Source organism: Haliotis asinina, chromosome 15 (assembly GCF_037392515.1).
Source record: "Haliotis asinina isolate JCU_RB_2024 chromosome 15, JCU_Hal_asi_v2, whole genome shotgun sequence".
In the NCBI taxonomy this organism is placed as follows: Eukaryota; Metazoa; Mollusca; class Gastropoda; order Lepetellida; family Haliotidae; genus Haliotis; species Haliotis asinina.
In genome coordinates, this window is record NC_090294.1 from 44,690,390 (window position 1) to 44,715,686 (window position 25,297).

General features: G+C 41.5%; 1 protein-coding gene across 1 annotated transcript; it reads right to left on the minus strand.

Moving 5' to 3' along the window:
• Window positions 1-133: 133 nt before the first annotated feature.
• LOC137265180 (zinc metalloproteinase dpy-31-like) lies at window positions 134-25,297 on the minus strand. The gene is made up of 19 exons (XM_067800515.1): window positions 25,181-25,297; window positions 23,502-23,573; window positions 20,449-20,577; window positions 18,052-18,139; window positions 17,427-17,574; window positions 15,904-15,973; window positions 14,610-14,804; window positions 13,335-13,461; window positions 12,883-13,005; window positions 12,348-12,442; window positions 10,986-11,107; window positions 9,909-10,045; window positions 8,477-8,571; window positions 6,163-6,274; window positions 4,620-4,801; window positions 4,174-4,288; window positions 2,883-3,061; window positions 1,138-1,368; window positions 134-258 (listed from the first exon to the last, which is right to left on the minus strand). Exons 1-19 carry the CDS (start codon window positions 25,247-25,249, stop codon window positions 178-180), a joined length of 2,370 nt encoding a protein of 789 aa, XP_067656616.1. The 5' UTR covers window positions 25,250-25,297; the 3' UTR covers window positions 134-177.

Below are 25,297 nucleotides of genomic sequence, written 5' to 3' on the forward strand. Positions count from 1 at the left end.
AGGTATGAAACGCTATTTGTCGTCGGATGTACTTAGAATAAAATCTCGCGTGACGTGATCTACATACGGGAACTATCGCATTTTCAGCAGCTGCAGCAGAAGTGTATGACACTGAACCGTCACCGACAACGTCAAAAAGAGTCAACATTTATTTCACTGACAGGAAATACACGCCTCTTAACAGTAGCTATCCAATACCGTGACGTCATCCAGGGCCATATTACCCCATCGGTGAGTTACTCTCATTTCAAAGATGATCTGCAAAAGAAGCAGGGTATTTGTAAGACGACCAGTAACAGCAACACTACAGCGGGGACACTTGTATGGAGTGAGTGAATTTGGTTTTACGTCGTTGCGGCTTTAAACAGCAATGCAGACAAAACAACAAAACAACAAAACAAAAAACCCAACAAAACAAAAGAACCAAAAACACAAACAAGCAAACGGAAAAAAAAGAGTGGGGCAATGTTTCTTCATCTCAAACGATTACAGAGACGCCGGGAACTCCTGATTTTTATATGTTTTTTAATGCGTGGGTGAGTTAGTAACAGCTTTTATCAGTATTCAAGCAATATCACCTCAGGAGACACCAGAAATGGGCTTCAGATATTGTACCCATGTGGGGAATCGAACCCGGGTTTTCGGGGTTATGGGCGGATTCTTTAATCATTTGGCCACCCTTGTCAACGTCATGGAGAATCACACTCCACGTGGTTGGTTGTTTTACGCCGCACCGAGCAATATTCCAGCTATATGGCAACTGTGTCATCAGGTGGGTGAACGCTCAAAGTGATGCTTGTCTCGGGTCTTTACTACTTTACCTTACATTACTACTCAGAGCGCAGAGATGATGCAGAGAAATCGACAGATTGTGGTATACGGAGATTCGAACTGCCAAATGAATCCACCCAGTGAACGAACACGCCTTTGAGTGACCGAATGTTATAATAATTTTAAGCAGTAGGTAGGCAGGATTATTACCACAACAAAATGACTCCCTTTGCTCAATAAAACCCAGTCAGTCTAAGAAAAAATCCAATAACAGTCAGCTTTGCATAAACATAATTATAGTACATGGTGCTAGGCAATTTTGGCACGATAAATGATCGATAACGTTGGTATATTGTATACTCCTACCTTGTATGCTTTTGAGGTTGGTTCTATTGGAACCGTTATCTGTGACCAGTCAGAGAAAATAGGACTCGCGTATACTGATTTCCAGACCACTGTCCGGGAGCCGCGGCCATCTTGTATATATACTGTCAAGAAGCCTGGCGAGAAGCCCCAGACGTATATCCAGAACCGAACACATCCGTAATGAGTGACAGCCGTGAGGGTGGGACTGACTAGTTGTCCGGCTCTTTCAGTCTGGGAAACAAATGATATTAGGCCTACTGACGTTCTCACGCAAGTGTACCTGTCGATACACAGCCATGTAGTGTTAAGTAAACAATGTTTATTGTTTTCTTCACAAATATGATAAAGCTTAAAAGAGTGAGTGAGTGAGTGAGTGAGCGAGTTTAGTTTTACGCCGCTTATAGCAATAATCTAGCTATGTCACGATGTGGGACGTTTCATGTGACATTCGAACAGGGATCTTCGGCGTGACGAGCGAACGCTTTAACCTCTGAGCTAAATCAACTGCCCCGAAAGAGGGTCCAGGTGATCCTGGCACAGTCAGGATGGTTATCTGTTCAGGGCACCTGCCCCTTTGCAAACCAAAGAACCATTGTCCCAGGAAAATGACAAAAGGTTTTGGAATGTCAAAGCAGACTGACTTTTTCATGTTTCAACGTTGTCTGCTTTAGGTTTGGCATGAGCGTTCGAAACAATCGCCGGCCAGGAGGCCCAGAACGGGTCGTTACTGTATCCGGACGGGAGTTTCAAATGTCTGAAAGTCCTTATGGCCTTCAGTAAATTATCTGTCAATTTTCTTTCAGCTAGAATCTTTCCCGTAATGTTTTTCTTTACTAACGTTCGGGAATCATTTATGATTCATCGTGGTATGATAGCTTATAGTCAGGGTAATACAAAGCTTTGCTCATGGGAATGTCAACACCAGTCTTTTAAGGAACAAAAACTACTCTCTGCGCCGTAGCCTTCACGAACTGATTTTTTAGACAGTGTGAGTGAGTTTAATAAATGTCAAGGGTATAAAAACAAAATATACAACATTGTACACAGTTTCGGAGTTCATGCTGTTGACCCCTGGATTGTCTGGTCAAGACAGGAGTCTTTACAGACCACCGCAATATAGCAGTATTATTGCCATGTGCGGCGTAAAACTCACTTACTCACTCACTATTATTACCTGTAATTTCCAACAGGTTGATACTGTCCTATACATGTATATCAGTTGCCCTGGACACTTAGAAATATACTTAAGCTCTTTGATTTTGATTGCACATTTGATGTATTAAAAGAATTGAGTTTGGCCTGGACTGGCATTTTGGAAGTTGGAGAATGAGAAAGACAAAATTCTATCATCAATGCCAACTTTCTTATCCGTAGATCCCCATGCCTCTGTCAAAGCAAGATATATGCTATGGCTTGACATCAGAGTTACATCCAAATTGAATGAAGAAGCTTACGTTGAATTTGAATTTAGTTTTTAAATACACTGGTTATACTGAACAGCAAAAGAAACGCAACTTTCGATAAATGAAATCTCATAAAAGAAAGCGTTCATGTTAAAGTCTTCTTATTTAAGAACTTGACAAAAAGGGTTGAGTGTCTTTGGCTGTTTAGTATACTGTATTTGCGCACCGTAAAACCCCTTTTTAAATAAGCAGATCAAACATTACTTCATCGAATTGTGTGCTAATTTTGCCTTTTCAATTTGAGTTTCCAAAATTCCTTTATCTTGAGAATTGCTGGTTTACCTGATACGGCGAGATTCTGCTCATGTAAAATCCACTGTCAAGGCCCTTCTGCTTGTGGTCACGTGACGGTCCAACGATCGGAAATGACTGTCGTCTGCTCCACATAGGTCTGATGTCATTCCCTTCCGTAAAATCGCACCAGTCAACATCAAAGTCGCATGTGAAAGCCACTTTGAGATCTGGTGGTTTATAGAAATTTTAATCAATGTATGAAAACAATATGCAAATGTGTTTGTATTACAAGGGGGTAAGCAGGAACAGTGAAGTAAATACACGTGCGGTACAAGATGAGCGTTCACTTAGAGCACAGACAAACTGTACCGCAAATGTGGTTGCGCAGCGTAGAGAATATGACAAGTCTTCTTATATGCGCGCGAGGCTAGCAACCATTGGCAACGCACTTCCTTCGCTTCGGTTAAAAAAAAATTCACGTCACAATAAAATATTGCCACCATCAAAGGTATATTCCCATTTCCTCACTTGGTTGTGCTCTCCGATTTCCAACCCCATGTTTAATAATTACTCACGAGAAACATGTTCTTTTCAACATTTTAAGCGCCACACGTAGTATTCAGATCGGGGTTGGTTTGTCGAGCATATTGCAGGCAAGAAATGACTTTTAACCACGGCATATTAATAACATGACACATTTCTATTTTTGAAGGTAGGAGTTCTTTTAGAAATAGGACACACCGATGAGGACGCGCTGCGAGAAACTTCATGCGCCATGTGAAAAATTATTGTGTGAAGCCCGCAAGCCCGCGCTCACGGCACAACACTGTATTGGGACTTCTTTTGCGAAAGAACTTCACTGAGGTTAACCTGAACACCCATTCTTTAACATGACACTATTACTGACTAAGGTAACCTTTGTGACTTACGGTCACCTTCGTCTAAAGGTGCATTTGGTATCCGAGTGAGTGCGTGAATTTTAATTTTGCACCGATTTAGTAATATTCCAGCAATATCACGGCGGGGAACACCAGAAATGGGCTTCACACGTTGTACCCATGTAGGAAATCGAATCCAGGCCTTCGGCGAACGCTTTAACCACTACGCTACCCCTACTGGTATGCGATCTGTCATCGCAGACAGTTAGAAGGTCTGTGACGGGACTCGGCATAATACACGCACACTGATGATGACAGTATTATGACACACAAACATGTCTAATGACAAACACACTTAGAATTGTAAATTGTAAACATTCTTGTGCGGTTTATTAGTGCTTTGCGAAACATCAGCTACGACCAAGCTTGTTAGTAGTTTAGTATTTAGGGCTTGAGGTTACCTTTCTTGTGGACGAGTTCCACAGATTTTGTAGGACGCTCGCATGATTTTGGGATAAGCTCTATCATGCTCACACCGATCGTCAGATGACTCTTGAGAACGCCTACAAACTGGATCTGAATCATACGTAACATATTTTGAATAGCAAAAGAAACGCAAGTTTCGATAAAATGAAAGGGTAATGTTTAAGTCATCTATGGAAAAACTTGACAAAAAACAGTTGTGTTTCTATTGCTGTTCACTATACTTGAAAGGTTTTGGTGTAAGAAACACTGCAGCGATATGACAAGTGAGTTTGTTAAACCTACCTCTGTTCACCCTGCAGTCAGTGGGTATCCGGTGGGATGATATAGCCCAAGGTCGTCAATGGCGACTCATTATGACAGGTAGGCACAAGTGTTAGTCCCTCCTTTAAAATATGTTGATATTTTTCCAAATCGGACTCACCACAAATCTATCTTTGCTCTTAACAGACAGCTCAACCGGCGACCACTCGCTTTCACTACCTTGAGAAGTGCTCCACAGGTACCATCTCCCAGTTCTCTTGGTTGTCCTGGCAACTACGTACATATACCCACGTGACTCTGCAGCATTCACGAAGTGAAGAAACTTGAGGCACCAAGAACCCTCTAAAACAAAAAGAATCGCCAAAAGAGTTGGTATATATGTAGATTCTAGAAGTTTCTTGCAATATCGGCTGGGGCAACAAAGATGGGGCGCAAACTCAGTACCCATGTCAAGAAAGAAATCTGTGACTTCGACGTCGCGAGCAAAACATATTCTACTACGCTTTCTCAGGACATCTCGTCGTCATGACGTAAAGTGTAACTCAGCCGAGCATGAGCACGCTAAAGGGCCTGTAAGTCTCGCGAGGTGTTACTCCTAGTACTAAGCTGGTTCCGGCACCCTTTGCGCACTCCAACTTGCGATATGTGAGACGGGACCCAGCTTACTTCCGGTACCAGAATTCCGGCGACAAGCGTCCTTTCAAAATCCAGTTCTCGTTCCAAATTGCGCGACCAGCAAATATGACGGTACTAGAAGCGTGCAACCATTCATGGCTATCATAGCTGTTGAGAGTCGTAATAGTTGGCTGATTTGGAGATGGTTACATCGGAAATTTGTTATCGGTTGCTTACTTTCAACTGACAACCATTAGACCATTCGAAACGGTAATGAAACGTTATTTGTCACCGGAAGTATTGCTGTCTCGCGAAGTCACGTGACCTACTTACGGACACCATTCAAATTTAGGATCGCCGCCCACAAGTGTAAGAATAAAACAAAACTAAACTCCCTCAGTCACACACCTGTAGGTTACAAGGGCTGTTTACAACAGCAGAACACCCTGGTTCGTCATTTTTCAGTCATAAGCTTTGCCATCTTGCAGGATGAACCCATGAAGATCTGACATAAAAAATGGTCTTCAGCAAATCATGCTTGTCCATAAAGGATCGTGTGGTCATGGGTGTCCCTGTGATATGGCTGGAATATTGCTAACAGCGGCGTAAAACACAACTCACTCAGTCACTTGGGTTAAGGGAACCAATAGAATGGGAAACGGTTCCGCTATCGGAATAAGTTGATACGCAAACAAGCAAGGACATAGTGAGTGATTGTGGTTTTAAGCCGCTTTTAGCAGTATTCCAGCAATATGACGGCGGTGGACACACAAATGGGCTTGACACATTGCATCAATGTGGGGAATCAAGCCCGTGTCTTCGACTTGACGAGCGAACGCTTTAACCTATAGGCTACCCGCAAACAGGCACAGGTCCTTGAGTCAAATTATAGGGGTATTGTGAGCAATCAAAAGTTCATCGTGTTACCAGTTTGGACGGTGTGGTAGCCTTGTGGTTAAAAGCGCTCGCTGAAGAACTGGGTTTGATTCCCCATATAGAAACAATGTGTGAAGTCCATTTCTGCTGTGCCCGTCCCTGCAATATTCCCCAAACAACTTCAAACCACATTCTCTCTCACTCCCTCTTACCAAGTATTTCAGCACTCTGTAGAATGGCTGTTCCTCCATGTGGTTCGTTTCCGGAATCTATTGATATATAGGATGCACCGTCGTCATCATTGTGAACAGTCGCTGAGGCCATCTGGAAGCAGACTAAACAATTAATGGATAAAACGCATACATTTTCACCTTACCTTTTAAGTTTAGACGGAGACAGGTGTTATGTCGGCGTTATCAATATAGACTTAGTAGTTGTCAATGCTCTCACGGTCCTAAGATATGAGTTAGTGAGTTAAGATTTATACTCAATATTTCAGCCACTGCATGACTTAAAAAGTTATAATTTGACAATAAACTGAATTAAACTTTTCAAAATGTCGACAATACAGTAAAATAATTACCACAGATCGTAAAACCAGTAAATAAATCTAAAACACCTTAACCATACAGGACAGCACAATATAAAAGCAGGCTATATACATTACCAACAACTGAAGGTAGATCACCATACTAGGGACCATGGGGACTTACAGTGCCTTTGCTACCTGCTTGGGCCCTACCATCACTTCATATGTTAGCAGTTTTGACAATCCAGCCATATATTATACGACTTATTACCCATATGGTACTTCGTAAAGAAGTTACATAACAAGTATATGTGCCATGACACCTTCGAGTGATTGGCTAGTACGTGAACTTTTTCATTCAGAATTTTTCACACTTTTATGGACTTAAATAACATATATTTTTGTTCGGTTACCAGCATTTTAAACAATAATAACAGCCCAAGGTTCTATTATAAAAACGAAAATCAAACAATCTAAATAAGTAAACGAATACGTCTAGTAGGTTTATCGTGACTGTAAACAAACATGGCGTTGTGACTTACGTACCCCTAAGAAAGATATGACGCAGCTTCTAAATGTTATAACGCATGATACACTTGTTTGCACGATCAGCTTTCCTAACAACTAATGTTGTGACGGTAAAATGCAATCTACTTATAAGGGAAGTTTTTATCCGTAGAAAAAAGTCCGAATGAATTTCGCTACTTTGTCATGTTCACAGCGTTTTCGCACGTCACGATGCAGCACATGATAATGTTAATTTCAATTTTTCAGTAACCATAGCAACAACATAACACAAAAATATTTCTCTTGAGGCCTGGTTGGTCCGCTTATCATTATTGCAGTGACATCCGGGGTAACACTGTAGTGACAAACGTTATAGGTTACAACCTCTCCGTGAGTGCGACGTTTCGATACAGATTCGTGTACGGTTGTCAAGGAGGTTATAAAAGAAGTTGTTATCTACAGGTCTGTCACTTGCACTTCCCTATTTCTAAAATGCCACTCCATGCAATTATCGGAAAATACTGAAATATACACACTTATGATGATTACGATGATTCATTTACATCCACTTTTATAGTGATTCATAGGCTCGCTATTATCATAAATTACTGTGATTGATTAACACTTGGCCTCCTTTCACAAGGCACTTCGATGATCCTAAGTCACTGAGGTAACCTTAGCGCAATGTTAAAGAATGGGAATTCAAGGTAAACCTTAGAGAAGGCTGCTTCGTGAAAGAAGCCCCTGCTCATCAACATAGTTTTATATATATTGTAGTGACTCATACACTCGTTATCAGCACAAATTACTGACATTCACTAAATATGCACTTGCCCACCATCATGTTTTTATAGTGATCCACACACTCGTGTGTAGATACAGTCGCAAAGAATCCCAAAATGAATTGTTGTATAGCAAATATATTTCTAAAGGTGATGGTCATGCTATCCTGACTGTCATCGTCCCGTGGGATAAAGCCAAAAGTGGGGCAAAGTAGAAGTGTATCACCTGGGTGACTCATCGAGCAAAAGTGTTGTACTGACAGAACAACTCGGGATGAGTCAGATAAGAACTGATGGGTGCGATCCAAGGGACGTAGCTCTGTTAAGCGAAATGCTGAGTTTGGGTTCGAGGATTGTACCAAAAAGGGAATAGAGGGTGTAATGGCTTTGTTGAGAATTGTTTAAAAAATGTTGCATTACACAAGCTTTCTACACAACTAATCACGACACATTGTTAATGCTATTCATGCACTGAGAAGATAACAACAGCAGCACTACAGCGCCATCTGTATGTAATCAAGTCTGGACCAGACAATCCTGTGACCAACTGCGATGTATGCAGTTGTGACACGATGTCATGTGTCAACCAAGTCAGCGAGTATGGCCACCCGGTCCCGTTAGTCGCCCCTTACGACAAGCAGAGAGAGCACTGAAGATCAATTAGAGCCCGGATCTTCACGGGTTGTAAATATGACACGTTGAACTTACCGAATAAATCTCCCAGTCAATGTCATCATCTTTTCTTTGATAGAACGGACACATATCCGTGTCCATTTCTTTGAAAGTACAGATGACATGAGTATCTGCAAAACATACAATGCCCCGCTGTTAAAATACTCGCACATTGCCTTAAACTACTTTTACAACGAACTGGCAGATATAACGAAGCTTTTGGGCTGTTGTAAAAAAGCTGGAAGAAATCAAACCAAGAAAACAAACAACTGTGACAGACTTTTTCAGGAAATAATAATTATCCTATATGAGAAATGTGATGAAAGATGTAAAGTAAGTTGAATAATGTGCACATGTAGTGTTAGCGTGCTGAAGTTTTTAATGGCGGTACATTTATATGTTATGATTTATTGTTTTTACTATCAACCATTGATTAACATACAATGTATATGAGTGAAATTTCAATATACACCATGAACACGTTTTTTATGTTTGATTCACTTATTCGGACGTCTCGCTACCCGGACGATTTCCGAGTGTGACCAAAATGTGTGGATAAACGGGGTTCGACTTATTTTAGTCTTAATGCGTATACCGAACTACGGATATTATGAACTGAAACTCGTGGTCTCTCTGAAACTAGTTTACTGTAATTATAGTTTTCATAAAAGTGAGGTGAGGTGAGGTGAGGTGAAATGGGGTTTAACGGCGTACTTAAGAATATTTCGCTCCTACGATGTGTGTATATGTGTGGCTGCCTGTACTAGTATAGATTTAAGCTAGTCTTATAGTACTAGCTCACTGAGATGTCATTCCGATACTCCGAGCCGACCAGTACCCATTAATGTCGAGCGCCAGGCAGGGAGCAACAAGTACCATATTTTAACGTCTTTTGGGATCACGTGACCGGGGATCGAACCCGCGACATTCCGCCCCTTCCGAAGGCCCTAACCACTACACGGGGCGAGGCGGGGCGAGATACTGCTGCCTGGTGGTTTCAGTGTCACGCTGAAGACCCGGGTTCTATTCCCCACATGGGTACAATATGTGTAGTCCATTTCTGGTGTCTTTCACGGTGATAATGCTGGAATATTCCTAACAGAGGCGTAACACCATATTCACTCACGCGGCCTGTCTTCTCCTTGTTCGTTGCTCAGGCGCTTCAGTAATTATTGTTAAGGGGTACACATTTGTAAGTTGATTGTCAACATTTCCGAACAGCAGATTCATTGTTTGTGTCATTTGCCATCCCGAGTCATGCGCATGTAGAGTAGCTCAGGTCAGGATGAACAAGCTGAAATGCTTCCTCGCCATGATACTAGGTCATTCAACACGATGCCGTACTCGCAGGCTTTACGAAAGGGAGTACTTCGTACTACGGGTTTTCATCCCACACCAAGCAGACACGCCGTGATATAACAGTCATAGCATTCAAAGCGTTACATCCATGTCACTATTCATCACTTACTGATTGGCTGTACGACAGCAATGTGGAGTAAGAATCCTCTCTTAGCGTGGTAATAACGATCGCGGCTGTCGAATTTCAACATGACCATATTGGATCTGGAGTTGAGTTTCAAGGGCTTCATTGAGCGTCCACAGAATCTGAAAAAGGTCAAGTGAGATGCAGGGAGTATGGAACACTGTAAGGGACTTCTCGCGATCTCGCGATCTCGCACCTATGCATGCTTTAGCTTGTCTCCAAGGGTCGGGATAACGAAAATATCTCCTACAGTGTTCCAAAGAGTCTTAAAACTTAACGAACACCTGTGGACGCATGTGCTTGCGTCCCTAACAGAATATAGCTTACAGGCATCGTATTCAGTGTCAGCAACCCTGAAATAATATGGATGCTATTTGCTCAAACAAATGTTTGGCCGTATTCAGCAGTATATCCAGTTACATGTAAATGGCAGCGGTATGTAAATAATCCAGTCTGAACCAGACAACCCAGTGACTGAAATCATGAGCATTGATCTACGCAGTTGGGATACGATGACATGCATTACACACGTCAGAGAACCTGACCGACTCATTCCACTTGTCGCCTCTGGCGACATACCAGTTATGGATACAGCGAATGTGTTTTATCGATGGTTCCAAAAGAGAGTTAAACCAGTCAGATGAAAATACATCATGTTAACATATTTGATTCAGAATCTTGGATAATCAATATTAAGACAACGTTTAGAGTGATGCCATTCTTTGCAATTACGAACACAAGGGACACAGCTTCAGAGTGTAAATAGAAAGACAGCCCTTAGTCAGTGTGAACCCGCGACAATATGGTTCAGCCTTATTTGTAACTGCTCGCCTCTTCCCGTGACTTACAAGAGGACTCGAACCCCTATTGAAAGACATTATTGTCAAGAATAGTGGCAACCCAATCAAACTCATGTGTAGTAAAACGCATTTCGAAGCATGTGAATGACGTCAGGGTGGGGGTGGGGGTGGGGGTGGGGGTGGTTGGGGTACGAGAGGCAATCCAGTTTGCCGGAATGAGACGAGTAGTTACGAACGGGTTTAGCCATTTATAAAATATTACCGGGGTGCCGGCTGACCAATGAGGTTGAAGCGAACTTCGATCCAGTGGTGACATAGTCGTAAGCCATGGTTATAGGAAAGGTCTAGAATCATGTGTATTTTCATGGTCGTACCCTTTGGACTCTGAAAAACCAAACCAAAATCTCAAATTAGATCAGACCGGAAATATCACGGCGTAGGAACACCAGAAATGGGTTTCACACTGTTATGGAAACGAACCTGGGTGTTTGGCGAGACAAGCAAACACATTCACCACTTGGCTAACCTACCTCATAATATGTGATAATACGCCTTTGAACCCGAAATAGGGTTCATGAACATAGTTGGATCCGGTGCAAGGGTGCACGGGTGCCCCCCGCCCCTAAATGGGAATGTACCCTTCAGAGTTTAAAATCATGTTCGTATTGCCATGGAAACTGAAATTGAAAAAAAACCCTAAATATCAAACAACACCGATTTCTATGATATTTTTTGATATTTTACCATAGGAGAAAACAAGTCCCCGAGGTTTTGGTAGGCAATGTAATGTAAAACCGGAGAAGGGGGTGGGGAGATTTCCCGACCCCGACGGTTTTACATTGTCTACCAAAACCGAGGAGAAATGTTTTCTCTATCATAAATACCGCCAATAATGGGTAATTTCAATGTAGTTGATCATTTAATGAAGCTACATAGCAATAACTGAAACGCGCGTAAAATCAGTTTAATGACAGTAACTATAAGCAGATAATTTAACCACACCACCTTCGTCGGCCCGATGGACGAGCAGTAGAGCGTCTGCCTACGAAGCTGAGACTTGCGATTCCAATCTCGCAAGGGAAAACCTCTTTACTTTGAGCTTAATCTCGAACGATATTTTTCAACTGATTTTTAACACACATGAATCATTTGAATGTTGATGTTCATATAAAGTAAGGAAAAGTTAAACCTGGGAAGAGGTCTTTCTTGCGAAAAGTAAAACCTGTCCCTCCAAAACAAAAACCTCAAATGCGGTTATTCTGGGGGAACAAAAGATGATCTAATATATAGTGAGAAGCACACTTCAGGTGTATATTACTTCTCCTAGGGGCGGTGGGGTAGCCTAGTAGATAAAGCGCTCGCTCGTCACGCCGAAGGCCCGGGTTCGATTCCCCACATGGGTACAATGTGTGAAGCCCATTTTTCTGGTGTTCCCCGCCGTGCTATTGCTGGAATATTGCTAAAAAGCGGCGTAAAGCTAAACTCACTCACTCACTCACTTCTCCTGACTCATGCTTGAAACGCGAATCCCCAATTCCCTGAAGCGATCGTAATATCACTCACCCACGGAAATAGGATGGGCGCTTCATATTTGAAATTTTCAATATTTGAATAAAAAAGTTACCTTGATAAGCCATATAGCCGTTGTATGTCTGTGCAGACGTGGCGACTTGATAAGCCTGGACCCTCCAAACGACAAATGGAAGATACTGCTTTCCTCTATCGAAATACAAAATGATCTAATTCACAGAGAAAGCGACAAAACACTTAGTAGAAGTGACCATAAGCATACGAAATATCTACCAAAACCAAAGTCCAGTTAACGATTATGACTGAACCACGAGCATGTTTTTTTAGAAACACATTCAGTTAATAAAGATGTCTGTGTTGACGTAAATGCGACCATGCCCTTCGCCGTTACAAACAAGAATAGAAGCAGCCCTGTTCAGTCCCAACCACACAAGGGAACGTTTCGCTGCTACACATAGTTGCAGATTGCATATGCTATGCACTATCATCCATAATTCCAAGATTAATTATTTCAAAGGCCTTAGATCTTGCATATGTAATCAATCAGTGTGCAGTATTTAAGATGAATACGGTAGTTCATCAATTTATTGTATTTTGTGCCATGAAAACGTGACACGATAAGGGCTCACCTTCCGAGTGCCGAGTGTTGATGTTCTGACAACGAGAGCCCACCAGACCGTCTGGACAATGGCACTGACATGACTTCAACAGGAAGCCCCCGTTTTCACACTTCGGGGCATCGGTGCATTTGGCTTAAACCAACGTTTTCAAATTAAAAAGTAAATTAACCATTTTCAGTTGGAAATACCATGACATCATATTGACGTCACGTGCTTCCATAATAACAGAACCGTCTAGATGTGTGAAGAAAAAAAACACAATACAAGCACAACACTCGAAATTTGCAGTAAATTGATTTTAAGTGATATTTGGGTGCTATCTGGTACCAATTTCAACCAATCATATTGCAGAACACACTTCAGTTTATATTCAAATTTGACACTGACATCTGACACGTACACTGCAGATACTGCATTCGGGGCGTTTGAGGTAAGTCCTGAACAATTGTCACTTTACCTACCTGCACATCTGTAAGCTTGGTTGACCTCCTGAAGGTCATAGAAGCTCAGCCCCTGTCTCTGACCCATGAGAAACGTCAACATCTTGATTTTAGGGGAAATCGTTTTCTTCCCATTTTTACTGAAATACTGAATGTTAATTCCAGATTTAACGACAAAGCAGTGTTTCTCTTTTGCGTGGTAAAATATTTTGTGACTGAGTGGGTATGTTAGCTTAACACAGTTTTCAACAGTACTCGTAGGTCAGGTTTGTGCCATGTCCGAGACTTTTTCCACTTGGGCGATTGAGTGAGTGAGTGAGTATGGTTTAAGTCATATTAAGCAATATTCTAGCAACATCACGGCGGGAGACACCTGAAATGAGCTTCATACACTGTACCACTGATAGAAACTGAATCGGGTTTTCGGCATGACAAACGAACGCTTTAACCACTGGCCTTCCCCACAGATTTATCCATTTCAATGACACCCATGAACACGAGCATGGTGCTGACGAATCGAGGAACAAGAAGCACATTCTTCGAATCCACAATGTGAGACCAATATCACTTCGGGCGTTCCTCCCACAAACTAACACAACGGGATATTACTGCAATACTGTTCAAAGCCCCGTTAACACAACTCACTCGTGTATTCATGGTAAGTGTATAAAAAAAACACTGCGTGTTTTACAATGTTCAATATTTGAAAGAATTCCGTAGCTTTGCAATTTTACGTTTACAGTGGGGAAAAACCCAGAAGAACCCCCCTCCCCCAACACCACCACCACCCCACAGAAAACCCCCGAAAAAATGCCAACACAAAACAAAGTAACAAAGAATAGAAAACTCGACCAGGGGGCTCGTTTCACGAAGCGTCCTTTACTAAGGGTTAGCCTGAACCCCCATTCTTCAACATTGCACGAGGGTTACCCTCGCCAAATTAACCACAGTGCGATGTTAAAGAAAGGGAATTAAGGTCAACCTCAGCAAGGGATGCTCGTGAATGGAGCCGACCTTTACATTGGGTAACGTGCATTGTGTGGGTTCACTTGCACAAACCGATATTAGCCGATACTGATTGTAATTTCTTGAAGTAGGTGAGTAAACAAGGGAGCATACGACTAAAAATATAACATGATTGTCTCATATTCCATGAAACTTATTATTTTCCAATCCTCCAAGACAATTTTACAATAATAGAGACCAAAATGATAAGGGTGTGAGAATATACATCGAAGCGATGTTCTAACAAACTCCACAAAGACGCAAACTTCGTTGTAGAGAAGTCAGTGTTACCTTCGTGCCGTAGTGCATGATGGAGCCGAGGTCGTAGCTGGCCCTGTTTGCCAGACCACGAATAATTACGAAGTTCTTCGTTTTTCCTTTCTTGATATTCTCTTCAATGACCTTCACGTGGTCATTGCGGTCAGACCTGGCTTGCTCGTGAAAGAAACCAATAGCGTGGCCGATTTCGTGAATAATTGTTCCCCTCTGGAGCAAGAAGAAAGGAATTTCGATCAACAAAACCCTTGCCAGATACTGAAATGTAGGGGAATGTGCATACATATACCTGATCAAATATTGGCAACGTTTAATAAAATGAACGAATGCATATTTGTTGTTTAACGGCACACAGTCCATGATATTCCAGCTACATGGCGACGGTCTGTAAATAATCGAGTCTCTACCAGACAATCCAGTGATCAACATAAGCATCGATCTACGTCGTTGGAATGCAATGACATGTAACTATGGTGGCTGATTTGGGCTATCGCTTTCTCGCCTTAAAATTTGGAGGCGAGAAAGCGAGAAAGCGATAGCACAAGACGAGAATATGGTGGCTGATTTGGGGCTTTCTCGTCTCGTGTTATCGCTTTCTCGTCTTGTGCTATCGTTTTCTCGTCTTGTGCTATCGCTTTCTCGCCTCCAGAATCTAAGGCGAGAAAGTGATGGCCCAAATCAGCCACCATACGTAACCGAGTCAGCCACCCTGACACCCGATCCCGTTGGTTGCCCCTCACGACAAGCATGGGTTGTAAAGACCAATTACTGCCAAGAAAGAATGTGAAGGTATATAACAACGTACTGAAAAAATGAAAGAGACTAAAAATTAAAAAGAGTAAATAAAAGTCTGTAAATATAAAAGACTGAATTTTAATAAATAAGAATGAGTGAGTGAGTGAGTTTGGTTTTACGCCGCTTTTAGCAATATTCCAGCAATATCACGGCGGGGGACACCGGAAAATAAACAAAAATGAACGAACATGAGAATGAAAGAATGGCTAGTGAGAATATTTGTGACATGTCAGGTTGAATGTATGAGAATATGTGAGTTAGCTAAAACAGGTGCAAGAAGAAAGGACTGAAGGGCATTGAATTCGAATAAGTGAGAAAATATATCAGAATGTATTGGAATTGAATGCGGGAATGAACGGAATGAGTAAACGAACAATGTAATGAAAGGACATATAAACAATTTATAATAATCATGAATACAGCTGGTAATGCGATTTACAGTAGAAAGTGTATAGTTGATTATCATAAATGTAAAAGAAACGTTTTGAGAAAATCCCCAGACTCCTGTACTCACGCGCATGCAGAATCTCTCGTTGAGGTAGACGTTGAGCATACCGTAGGAGTAGCCGACTGGAGACGCACACCTTACAACACAGAGGCGAGGGTATATGCAGAAATGAGAAACTATGAGGAGTGCGAGAAGTATTCAGAAGAGATAGTATGAGGCCATCGACACCAGAATCATCACAACAGTTACTTAATCACGTGAACAAAACGACTTTATTACGCTGATTTAAACAGTTTTTCAGTTTTAACAGGGTTTGTCAGTAAAGTGTTGGATCAAATCCGGAGTGCCGCTGATCTCAGATGGTGAAAAACGTTGACAAATCTGACAAACACAAAAGGGTCAAGCCTGGGTTTCAGCAGTCTAAGTAAACTTGGTCTCTGTACTATTCCTTACACTCCTCTGCTGAGTCTAACAAACCCTAGTCTGAGGTCGCGTCAGGTAACCTTTGAAACTGACCAATCAGAACACAGCTTACCAAATCGCGAAACATTCGTAACTACTCGCCTCTTTCCGGTTTGCCGGAATGACACGAGTAGTTACCATTCGTAACTACTCGTGTCATTCCGGCAACCCGGATGGCGTCTCGTACCTCTCTCGTAGTCATGTTTACGACTGGGTCTTAGCGCAAACGGGCATGGAGATGAAAACAGTCTAGTACCATGATCAAGGAATGATAACTCTGAGTTTCCAAACATGGCTTTAAGAATATCCTACATCCCATGGACAAAACTGCAACACGGCCATTCCCTTTTCAAATATATTTCAGTGTTGAAAGTTGTCCACCCTTTAGCTCAAAGTTTATGTTTAAATTGTGCTTGGTATAGTTTAGCGAAGATTCAAAGTTCAACGGTTCCGCCAATTTCATGTTTTAAAATGCATTTTAATACGCGGGATTTGATTGGTTTGCCACTATTCTTGGCAATAATGAGAGGGGTACGTATCTTCTTGTAGGTCACGGAAAAAGCACGAATAGTTACGAATGGAGTACAATGATCGCGAAAGTGGACATTCGCACATACCTTTTGAAATTTTACCTAGAAAAGGTTTGTACTCGGACTATTCCGAATGTTATTTTCCGTGCCATAGCTTCCGAGTTATGCGCATGATGCAAGCTGCAACACTGTCAACAGTGAGTGAACAGTCACTGAAAATAGCGTTTTTGTCAATAATCAGCTTGCGGGTATGTTGGCTAATGGTAACCCTATCATCAGAAAAGCCGTAAGCGTATATATTGCAAGTCAAATATATGTGTTTTAAGCGGATTTTCGTTTGTTGAGGGATTAGTGTCAGTGACTGCGGAATTTTGTCCCGCCAAACCCTAAACAGTAGCCGTTGTCTCACTGGTTAAATCCGTTCGACCTTCGCGCGTTTGATTGGACGGTCATAGATCGCTCAAAGGTTAAGTGACGCGACCTCCTACTAGGGTTAGTGAGACTACATCGAATTTCAAAACACAAACCCTGGTCGCAATAAGTAAAGGGTACTTTAAATCTTTCCGAGGTCATCATGAAATGTCAGCTTGGACGTACCCTTTCCCAGTTCCAAATAGGATCATAGCTCTGTGACGGACCCTAGTCCGGCGATGCTCTTTCGACCCACTTTTCACGAACTTGAGACAGGTGTACTTCTCCCAATGGCGAATTGCCCGCAACACCGACTTGTAAGACCATGGTCGCTCTGGAACATTAACTGCCATCGTTGTAATACTTCAAAGGTTTTTGATTTGTCATCCACGGATTTATGAAAATCTATAACATGACGGCGTATGCCGGCGCAATGGCGGAAGCGTACATTGTAACGTCACTTCCTTGTTACATCACAAGCAGAGTTTGCACATAACAGTTGTTCACTTTAATATTGAAAGTATTGGTTTTGTTCTCATATATTCGCAAGTCCTTACGTATGACAATTTCCTTTAATGCAAAGTGTCACTATCTGTTCCGATACTCCTGATGTTCCGACAGAATCAGAATCACTGGAATTGACTTGAGGACTCAACGTACAGCAATTTATACTAAACCTAGCGTTCAAACACTGCACAGCATTGCTGTAAAAATTCAAACAACCACTTGCTTATTTTTTTCTATTATAATTTAAGTATATACAAAATGCAATTCAGTACTCGTGCGTGGAATTGAATTTGGCAATACTCACTGAATTGTCTTCTTCCCTTAGCAAAATTCCAAAGCACAATTCCATTTGGCCACAGCATGTAGTCACGACTTAGAATTTTCCTCTTTGTCTGTAGTATATTGGGAAAAAATAGATGACTGAATTGTATAATTAGCATTCTTAAGGTCTTGCTGTGAATGGGTTCCCGGTGGGATGCACCGTTGACCTCGCTTGGGTTATCACTGCAGGACGCTGAGAATGGAAGTCGAATGCACACTGACCTAAACCATGGTAATACTAGCTCGATTCCCCGGCGTAATCAAACGAACACCAGCCATATCAGGCAACTTTCACACTCTCTTTCATGATCCAATACATATCACATTGATATAGTCGGGGAAGAGTACTAGTTTGCTTTCCCGAAATCTCAAAATCTAAAAGGGGTTCTGGAAATTAAAACATGGTGAAGTAGTAGGATTGGGTGTATGTAGGGTTTGATTTGGTCTTGGAAGTGAGTGAGTGAGTGAGTGAGTGAGTTGTTTTACGCCGCACTCAGCAATATTCCTGCTATATGGCGCTGGTCTGTAGATATATCCAGTCTGGACCAGATAATCAAGTGATCAAACAGCCAGCATGAGCATCGATCTACGCAGCTGGGAGATAATGACACGTGGTCAACCAAGTCAGCAAGCCTGACCATCTGATCCTGTTAGTTGCCTCTTACGACAAGCATGGGTTACTGAAGATCAGTTATAACACGGATCCTCACTGGTTTGTAGGGAATAGAGTAAGTTAGTCAATCTATTTTAGTCGTAACATTCATTATTTTGTTGGCAACATAAAATAAGAAGAACTATCACAGAACACTATCAGTAGACAGTATTTGTTCATTGTTGCGTTCACGGGTGAGTTTGATTAGGCTCTGGTTCTGTTGCTCATATTCATTATAGACTGGAACTGCTGGCGATAAACATGCACGCAGGTTCCGACTGGCTACTGAAAGCACTATATCACACCGCACATCTATAAATATGAATGATGCATTTCCCTGAATAATACTAAATACCAGCACCCAGGGAAGTTAACATATAATTTATTCCAAAACTGCGTTTTTAAAATGTTCGAATGAATTAATGCAACGTTGCATTTAATCTACTCTCGCATCCTCTACCGACTGAACATTATTTCAAACGAACCTCGTAGAGTTATGTCCTTTCGAGCGTTTTTACGAATATCCTACGCACAACTTGTGACTGAAACCAGTTCGGCAAACACCGACAACTTCTCGTGCAAAGTTTTTCTATGTACGAAGCAATTGTTTACAATCCTTATATGGCAAGTGGTCTCTGTTTAGAAGCAGTTCGCATCGAAGTTTCAATTACAGATTTCAGGCTAGTCGTGAGGAATAGTGATTCTCATATTACATTAACAGGAAGCCAAAGTGGGTGCCTATGCCCCAGTATATATGATATAGGCCAAACTATTGTCGTAAATGTAGGGCATTGAGCCAATACATAAAACAAGGAAACTTTGGGAAACGCGGTTGATCCGGTAACAATGGAAAAGTGAGAATATGGCAATTCAGTCCCCTGAACATTTCGAAAGAGCGTGGTCAGACCTGGGATACTTTGAATGTCATCGCATCCTAACTGCGTGGAATGATGTTCATGATCTCTGTCACTGGATTGTCCGGTCCAGACACAATTATTTCCAGAAAGCCGTCGTATAGCTTATTTTCTTACCGCACACATAAATGCCGCTGTCTGATTGGCTGAACGCTCTTCTATTATTTTCAATGCACCCCGTGTAGAAACGAGGTGTATTGCAATACACCCCTCTGCCAATAGCAACTCATTCGGTACGTCGTGGGAGTTACTTTTTTTTATCTCGAATAACATTAAATGACGCATGCTGCACGGAACTTACCGATGTTTTGCGACTGGAAATCGATGGAAAGGAGATCTAACTCTAAATCTGTGTTTCTTGTATCGTCTGTAAAATCTAGCGATGACTACGAAAATATTTGACCCTCTTTCCAGTGAATAAATTTCGACAAAACGTTCAAATGTATTCCATGTGAATACTGAGAAAGGGAATTACATCGGGGCGACTTTACTAAGACAATATCTACCAGAAAAAACCCCAGCAAGATGCAAGATTCGAGGTTGGCTGAAGTGTGCGATCCGATACCGATGCTTCAAACAGTTCACAATTAACACTGAGGTGTTCGGAAAGATAAATACGTTGTTCAGTGGTCCCTTGGGGAGCACGGGTGGAGGTATAGGGAACATAAGCAAACATCGAGAGTACCTCAACCCACGCTCATCAAGGGACCAGGGAACAACGTAAAATATTGCCAAATTTTCCGTTAACCAAATCACAGCTTCTCAAATTACTGTAATCACACGACAAGCAAAATCGATGAGCAGAAGCTGGTACCTTGTTGTCTTGGAGGAACTGTTCCTTCTGCTCCGAAGTAAGGATGAGATCACCGTCGACGGTGTTCCTCACAGGATGGTGTAAGTTCTCATCTTCAGGTTCCTGACTCAGGAGATCGTACAGAAAAGACTGCGATGAAAGTTGAAACGAGTGAGTGAGGTTTAAATTTGCATGTTTTATTGGTGTAAATCAGCTTATGATAAATTAGAGAAGACTTAAGAGAGATAGGTGCAATGAGGTTATTGCAGTTCCGGCTTAATATTGACAAATCACGATCGGGACATGGGATTCGAACTCGCGTTAATCAATCCCTGGCTCACCGACCAACTTTCCCCCTCTAAGAATTAAGTGAGGGTTTGCAGTTTGTGTGTATGGCCAACAGACAATTAGTGTTATATCAGTATTTAGTATGTATGGCAACTATAGTCTGGCAGAAAATGTTTCAGGACGGTGTTTGGTACCTTTACTTTAAAACCATAAGTGCAATCCGTTTCCAATTTGGTATGAGACTTTATAATTCTCCTACCATTGAGGATTTTAATTGTCATAATTTTTCACTCGATAATAAGAAAGTTGTCTTTAAGAACTGTCATTATTTCAAGTCACAACAACACCTCACATGTCAAGGGTGTTGAGCTACTTACCGGAACAGCGACCCGGTCATGCAAATAGACAGGTCACATGTCACATTCTTACATTATGCTCGGCAGGTCATGTCACGTGACTTCAAGCACGTGCATTGCACGAAGTGCACACACATCTACACATAGAGAAATGTCCACATCCAATGTGTCGGCTGACGCAAAAGACATTATTAGAAAAATCTATAATTATTTCAAACGAGAAAGTGGAAGGGGCCGTCCATTTGTAGCTCCTGATAAGTATTTCAAACGGACCAACATGCCTTGGATCTCTCAAAGTGCGTGTTGAGTAGAAGTATCCATCCCTCGTTTACGGACATTCCAGGGACCATCTCAAAATTGGTAGGAAATTAAAACGGGATAGTTTTGATCAAAGGCTTGTCAGGGACACAATTAGAAAACTAACACGTCAAAATGAGCATGTGTCGGTACGGCGATTGAAACAATTTTTTTCTCAAGACCACCAGCTTGATGTCTCTCGTTATGCTATTTGCAAATTGTTACTAAAATGTGGTTACAAATATAAAAGTGTTCAGGGTATAACACTTGCCATGTGTGAACGGCATGACAACATAAAATCAAGAATAAATTACATGAGAACAATTAGAAAAAAAACTAGACGAGACATGGGTAAATGCCTCCCATACAGCATTTTACCAATGGCAGCATCCTGACAGACAGGAGCCGAAGCGGAAGCTACCAGCTGGTAGAGGACAGAGACTTATAATTCTGCATGCTGGTTTACGCAAAGGATTTCTGCCTGGGTGTGATTTGGTATTTAAATCTAAGTCCACCGACGAGAGAGACTACCATACGGAAATGAACGGGGCTGTCTTTATACAGTATGTAGTAGAACAACTGATCACAGCCCTTCCAGAAAAGTCCTTGGTAGTCATGGACAATGCTCCATACCACAGTTGTCGTGAGTCAGACAATCAGTGTCCAACATCCAATTGTCGTAAAGCAGAGATCATTGAATGGCTTGACAGAAACAACATCGTAAGACCTGACAAAGCAACAAAACCAGTGTTGTATGAGCATGTGTTACAGTACAAACTACCACCTTCCTATGTCATCGACAATATGTTGAAGAACGCTGGTTCCACGACTACCGCCATACCATTGCGATTTGAATCCAATTGATGTGGGGGATATCAAGTCGAAGGTATCACGCTACAACACGACATTAAAGTTATCTGACGTTGAAAAAATTGTTCACACGGCAATAGGGGAGACTGATATCAGTCGGTGTTGGCAGTTGAAAATGAGTACTGGAAACTAGATGGTATTAGAGAAGAGACCATGCCAACAATTATAATACATCGTGGAGATGAATCAGATACTGACCTGTCCGAAAAAGAGATGCTTTGTGATTGAAAAATCTTGAAAAATTCGAGGAAAACAGGTAAGTGATCAACCCCCAAAATACAAATCAAAGACTCACTTCAGTAATGTGTACATGGATAGTTTCACAGAAATATAATTAATGGACTGTGAATAATGCCTAGAAAATAAACATGTCTCCTAACTACTTCCAAGCTCAAAATACTTCCATGGAAACTAAACAATCAAAATTCTCCGTTATTTACGTGTGCATGAAAAGATATCGCAATAGCAATTTGAAAACATCACATAAAGTATGTGACATATGTGATTTTGAGATGATTCCTTCTGCAATACACCGGTATTGAAATCTTTAACTAATGCAAAATGAACGTGCTTGAGTCACGTGACATGACCGGCCGAACATAATGTAAGAATTGACATGTGACCTGCCTATTTGCATGACCGGGTCGCTGTTCCGGTAAGTAGCTCAACACCCTTGACATGTGAGGTGTTGTTGTGACTTGAAATAATGACAGTTCTTGTAGACAACTTTCTTATTATCGAGTGATAAATTGTGACAATTAAAATCCTCAATGGTAGGAGAATTATAAAGCCTCATACCACATTGGAAACGAATAACATCTATAGTTTTAAAGTAAAGTTACCAAACACCGTCCTGAAACATTCTCTGCCAGACTATGAATATGTCAACTAAGTCATATGCTGTGTTGGGCCAGTTTAGAAAATATATTGAGAATGATAAGTATGCTGAAAAGATCATGTCCCATTTCTACTAGAATGTGTAAAATGTATTAATCTTCCCTGTGCCACGAATACACTGATTCTCACACTTCAGTTTCCATCCTTATCACACTGAACTGGAGTAATATGCCTAGACTGACAAGTCTGTGTACCGTCCTTCCTAAATTGACCTGACACTTTTAGCCTTTCCGTGAATAGGACAATAATGATAATGAGTAGTTATAAAGCGTTGTATCCACCCACCAGGTGCATGCGCAAAGCGCATTAAACAACAACAACAACAACAACAACAACAACAACAACAACAAAAAAATACAGACATACTTGATACACCTTTCCATCTTCCACATCGACAAATCTACCGAAATGTCTTGCCACATCCACCGTCTGGTCACTCTGAAATGGCCATGTAATGGTAAAACATCTTGTAGTGTAATTGTTTGTTTTCTAAAATGCTACATACAGTGGACTCTGCACAATCCGACACTCACTGGGACAGGGAAAAAATGTCGGATTGTACAGAGTGTCGGATAATTCTATGTCTCCTTGCTTAAATAATTTTCAAACAAAACCATAAATCATAACTTGTAACTGGTTTATATCGTGAGATAAATGCTTCCTAGTCATGGTCTTGGTAGGTAAAGGGTTACAATAATGGATCTATTATCTTCAGTGTGAAATATATATACATATACATTGCACATGTAGTGCTTTAACATTAACATTCTCACTTCATCAAAATTCCTTCATCGTAGATTGGCGTTTCTTCATTTCTTTACTCTCCAGTGCAAAGATGAGCCCGTGATAAGAGCAGCAGTCTTACCAAGTGTTGTTTTGACTCTATCAGGACACAAGGTAGCGAATACAGTGAACATTATAACCCGGATGGGATGGCCAAAGTGACGCATGTTGCCGGTGGTGAAACCAACAATGTCAAACCAGTGATCGTGGATCATTCCGTCAAACCAGTGATCACAGATCGTTCAGTCAGACCGGTGATCATAGATCGTTTTGTCAAGCCAGTGATCACAGATCGTTCTGTCAAACCAGTGATCATAGATCGTTCTGCCAAATCAGAGAACGTAGATCGTACTGTCAAACCAGTGATCACAGGTCGTTCTGTCAAACCAGTGATCATAGATCGTTCAGTGAAGCCAGTGATCGTGGGTCATTCCGTCAAACCAGTGATCACAGGTCGTTCAGTGAAGCCAGTGATCATAGATCATTCTGTCAAACCAGTGATCACAGGTCGTTCAGTCAAACCAGTGATCGTGGATCATTCCGTCAAACCAGTGATCACAAATCGTTCTGTCAAACCAGTGAACGTAGATCGTACTGTCAAACCAGTGATCACAGATCGTTCTGTCAAACCAGTGATCATAGATCGTTCAGTGAAGCCAGTGATCACAGATCGTTCCTTCAAACCAGTAATCACAGATCGTTCTGTCAAATTAGTGATCGTAATTCGGTCTGTCAAACCATTGAGTGAGTGAGTTTAGTTTTACGCCGCTTCTAGCAATATTCCAACAATGTCACGGCGTGGGACACCAGAAAATGTCAAACCAGTAAAGGTAGATCGTTCTGTCAAACCAGTGATCACAGATCGTTCTGTCAAGTCAGTGATCGTATATCGCTCCGTCAAACCAGTGATCGTAGATCGTTCTGTCTAATCAGGGATCGAAGATCATATGTCAAACCAGTGCACTAAGTAGCACTAAGCTACCCTTCCACCCTTTCTGGCAATTAAAGTTTATTCATACTGAGTGCAATTACTCTGTTGAATACTCGTGTAGGCAAGAGTTCCTCCCGTTCCCCCATCCCAAATAATATTTACAAATTGATATATAATAGAATTATTACCAAACCCTAACACAACGATTACTAGATGACTCACAAAAACAACCAGAAGCCCACAAATAAGTGCAATATTGAACCACTTTGTGATATCTCTGTTAATCTGCGGAAGAATGAATATAGGGAAACTCTTTCCCTTGTGTACTTACATTCGGGAAAATAATTACAATCAGTGCTTGAAGGAGACTGAGCTTTAAACTGAAACATGATCCACTCATCCTGTCGTCTTGCGTCCTTAGAATTATACTTTATCGGTTGAGGAAACT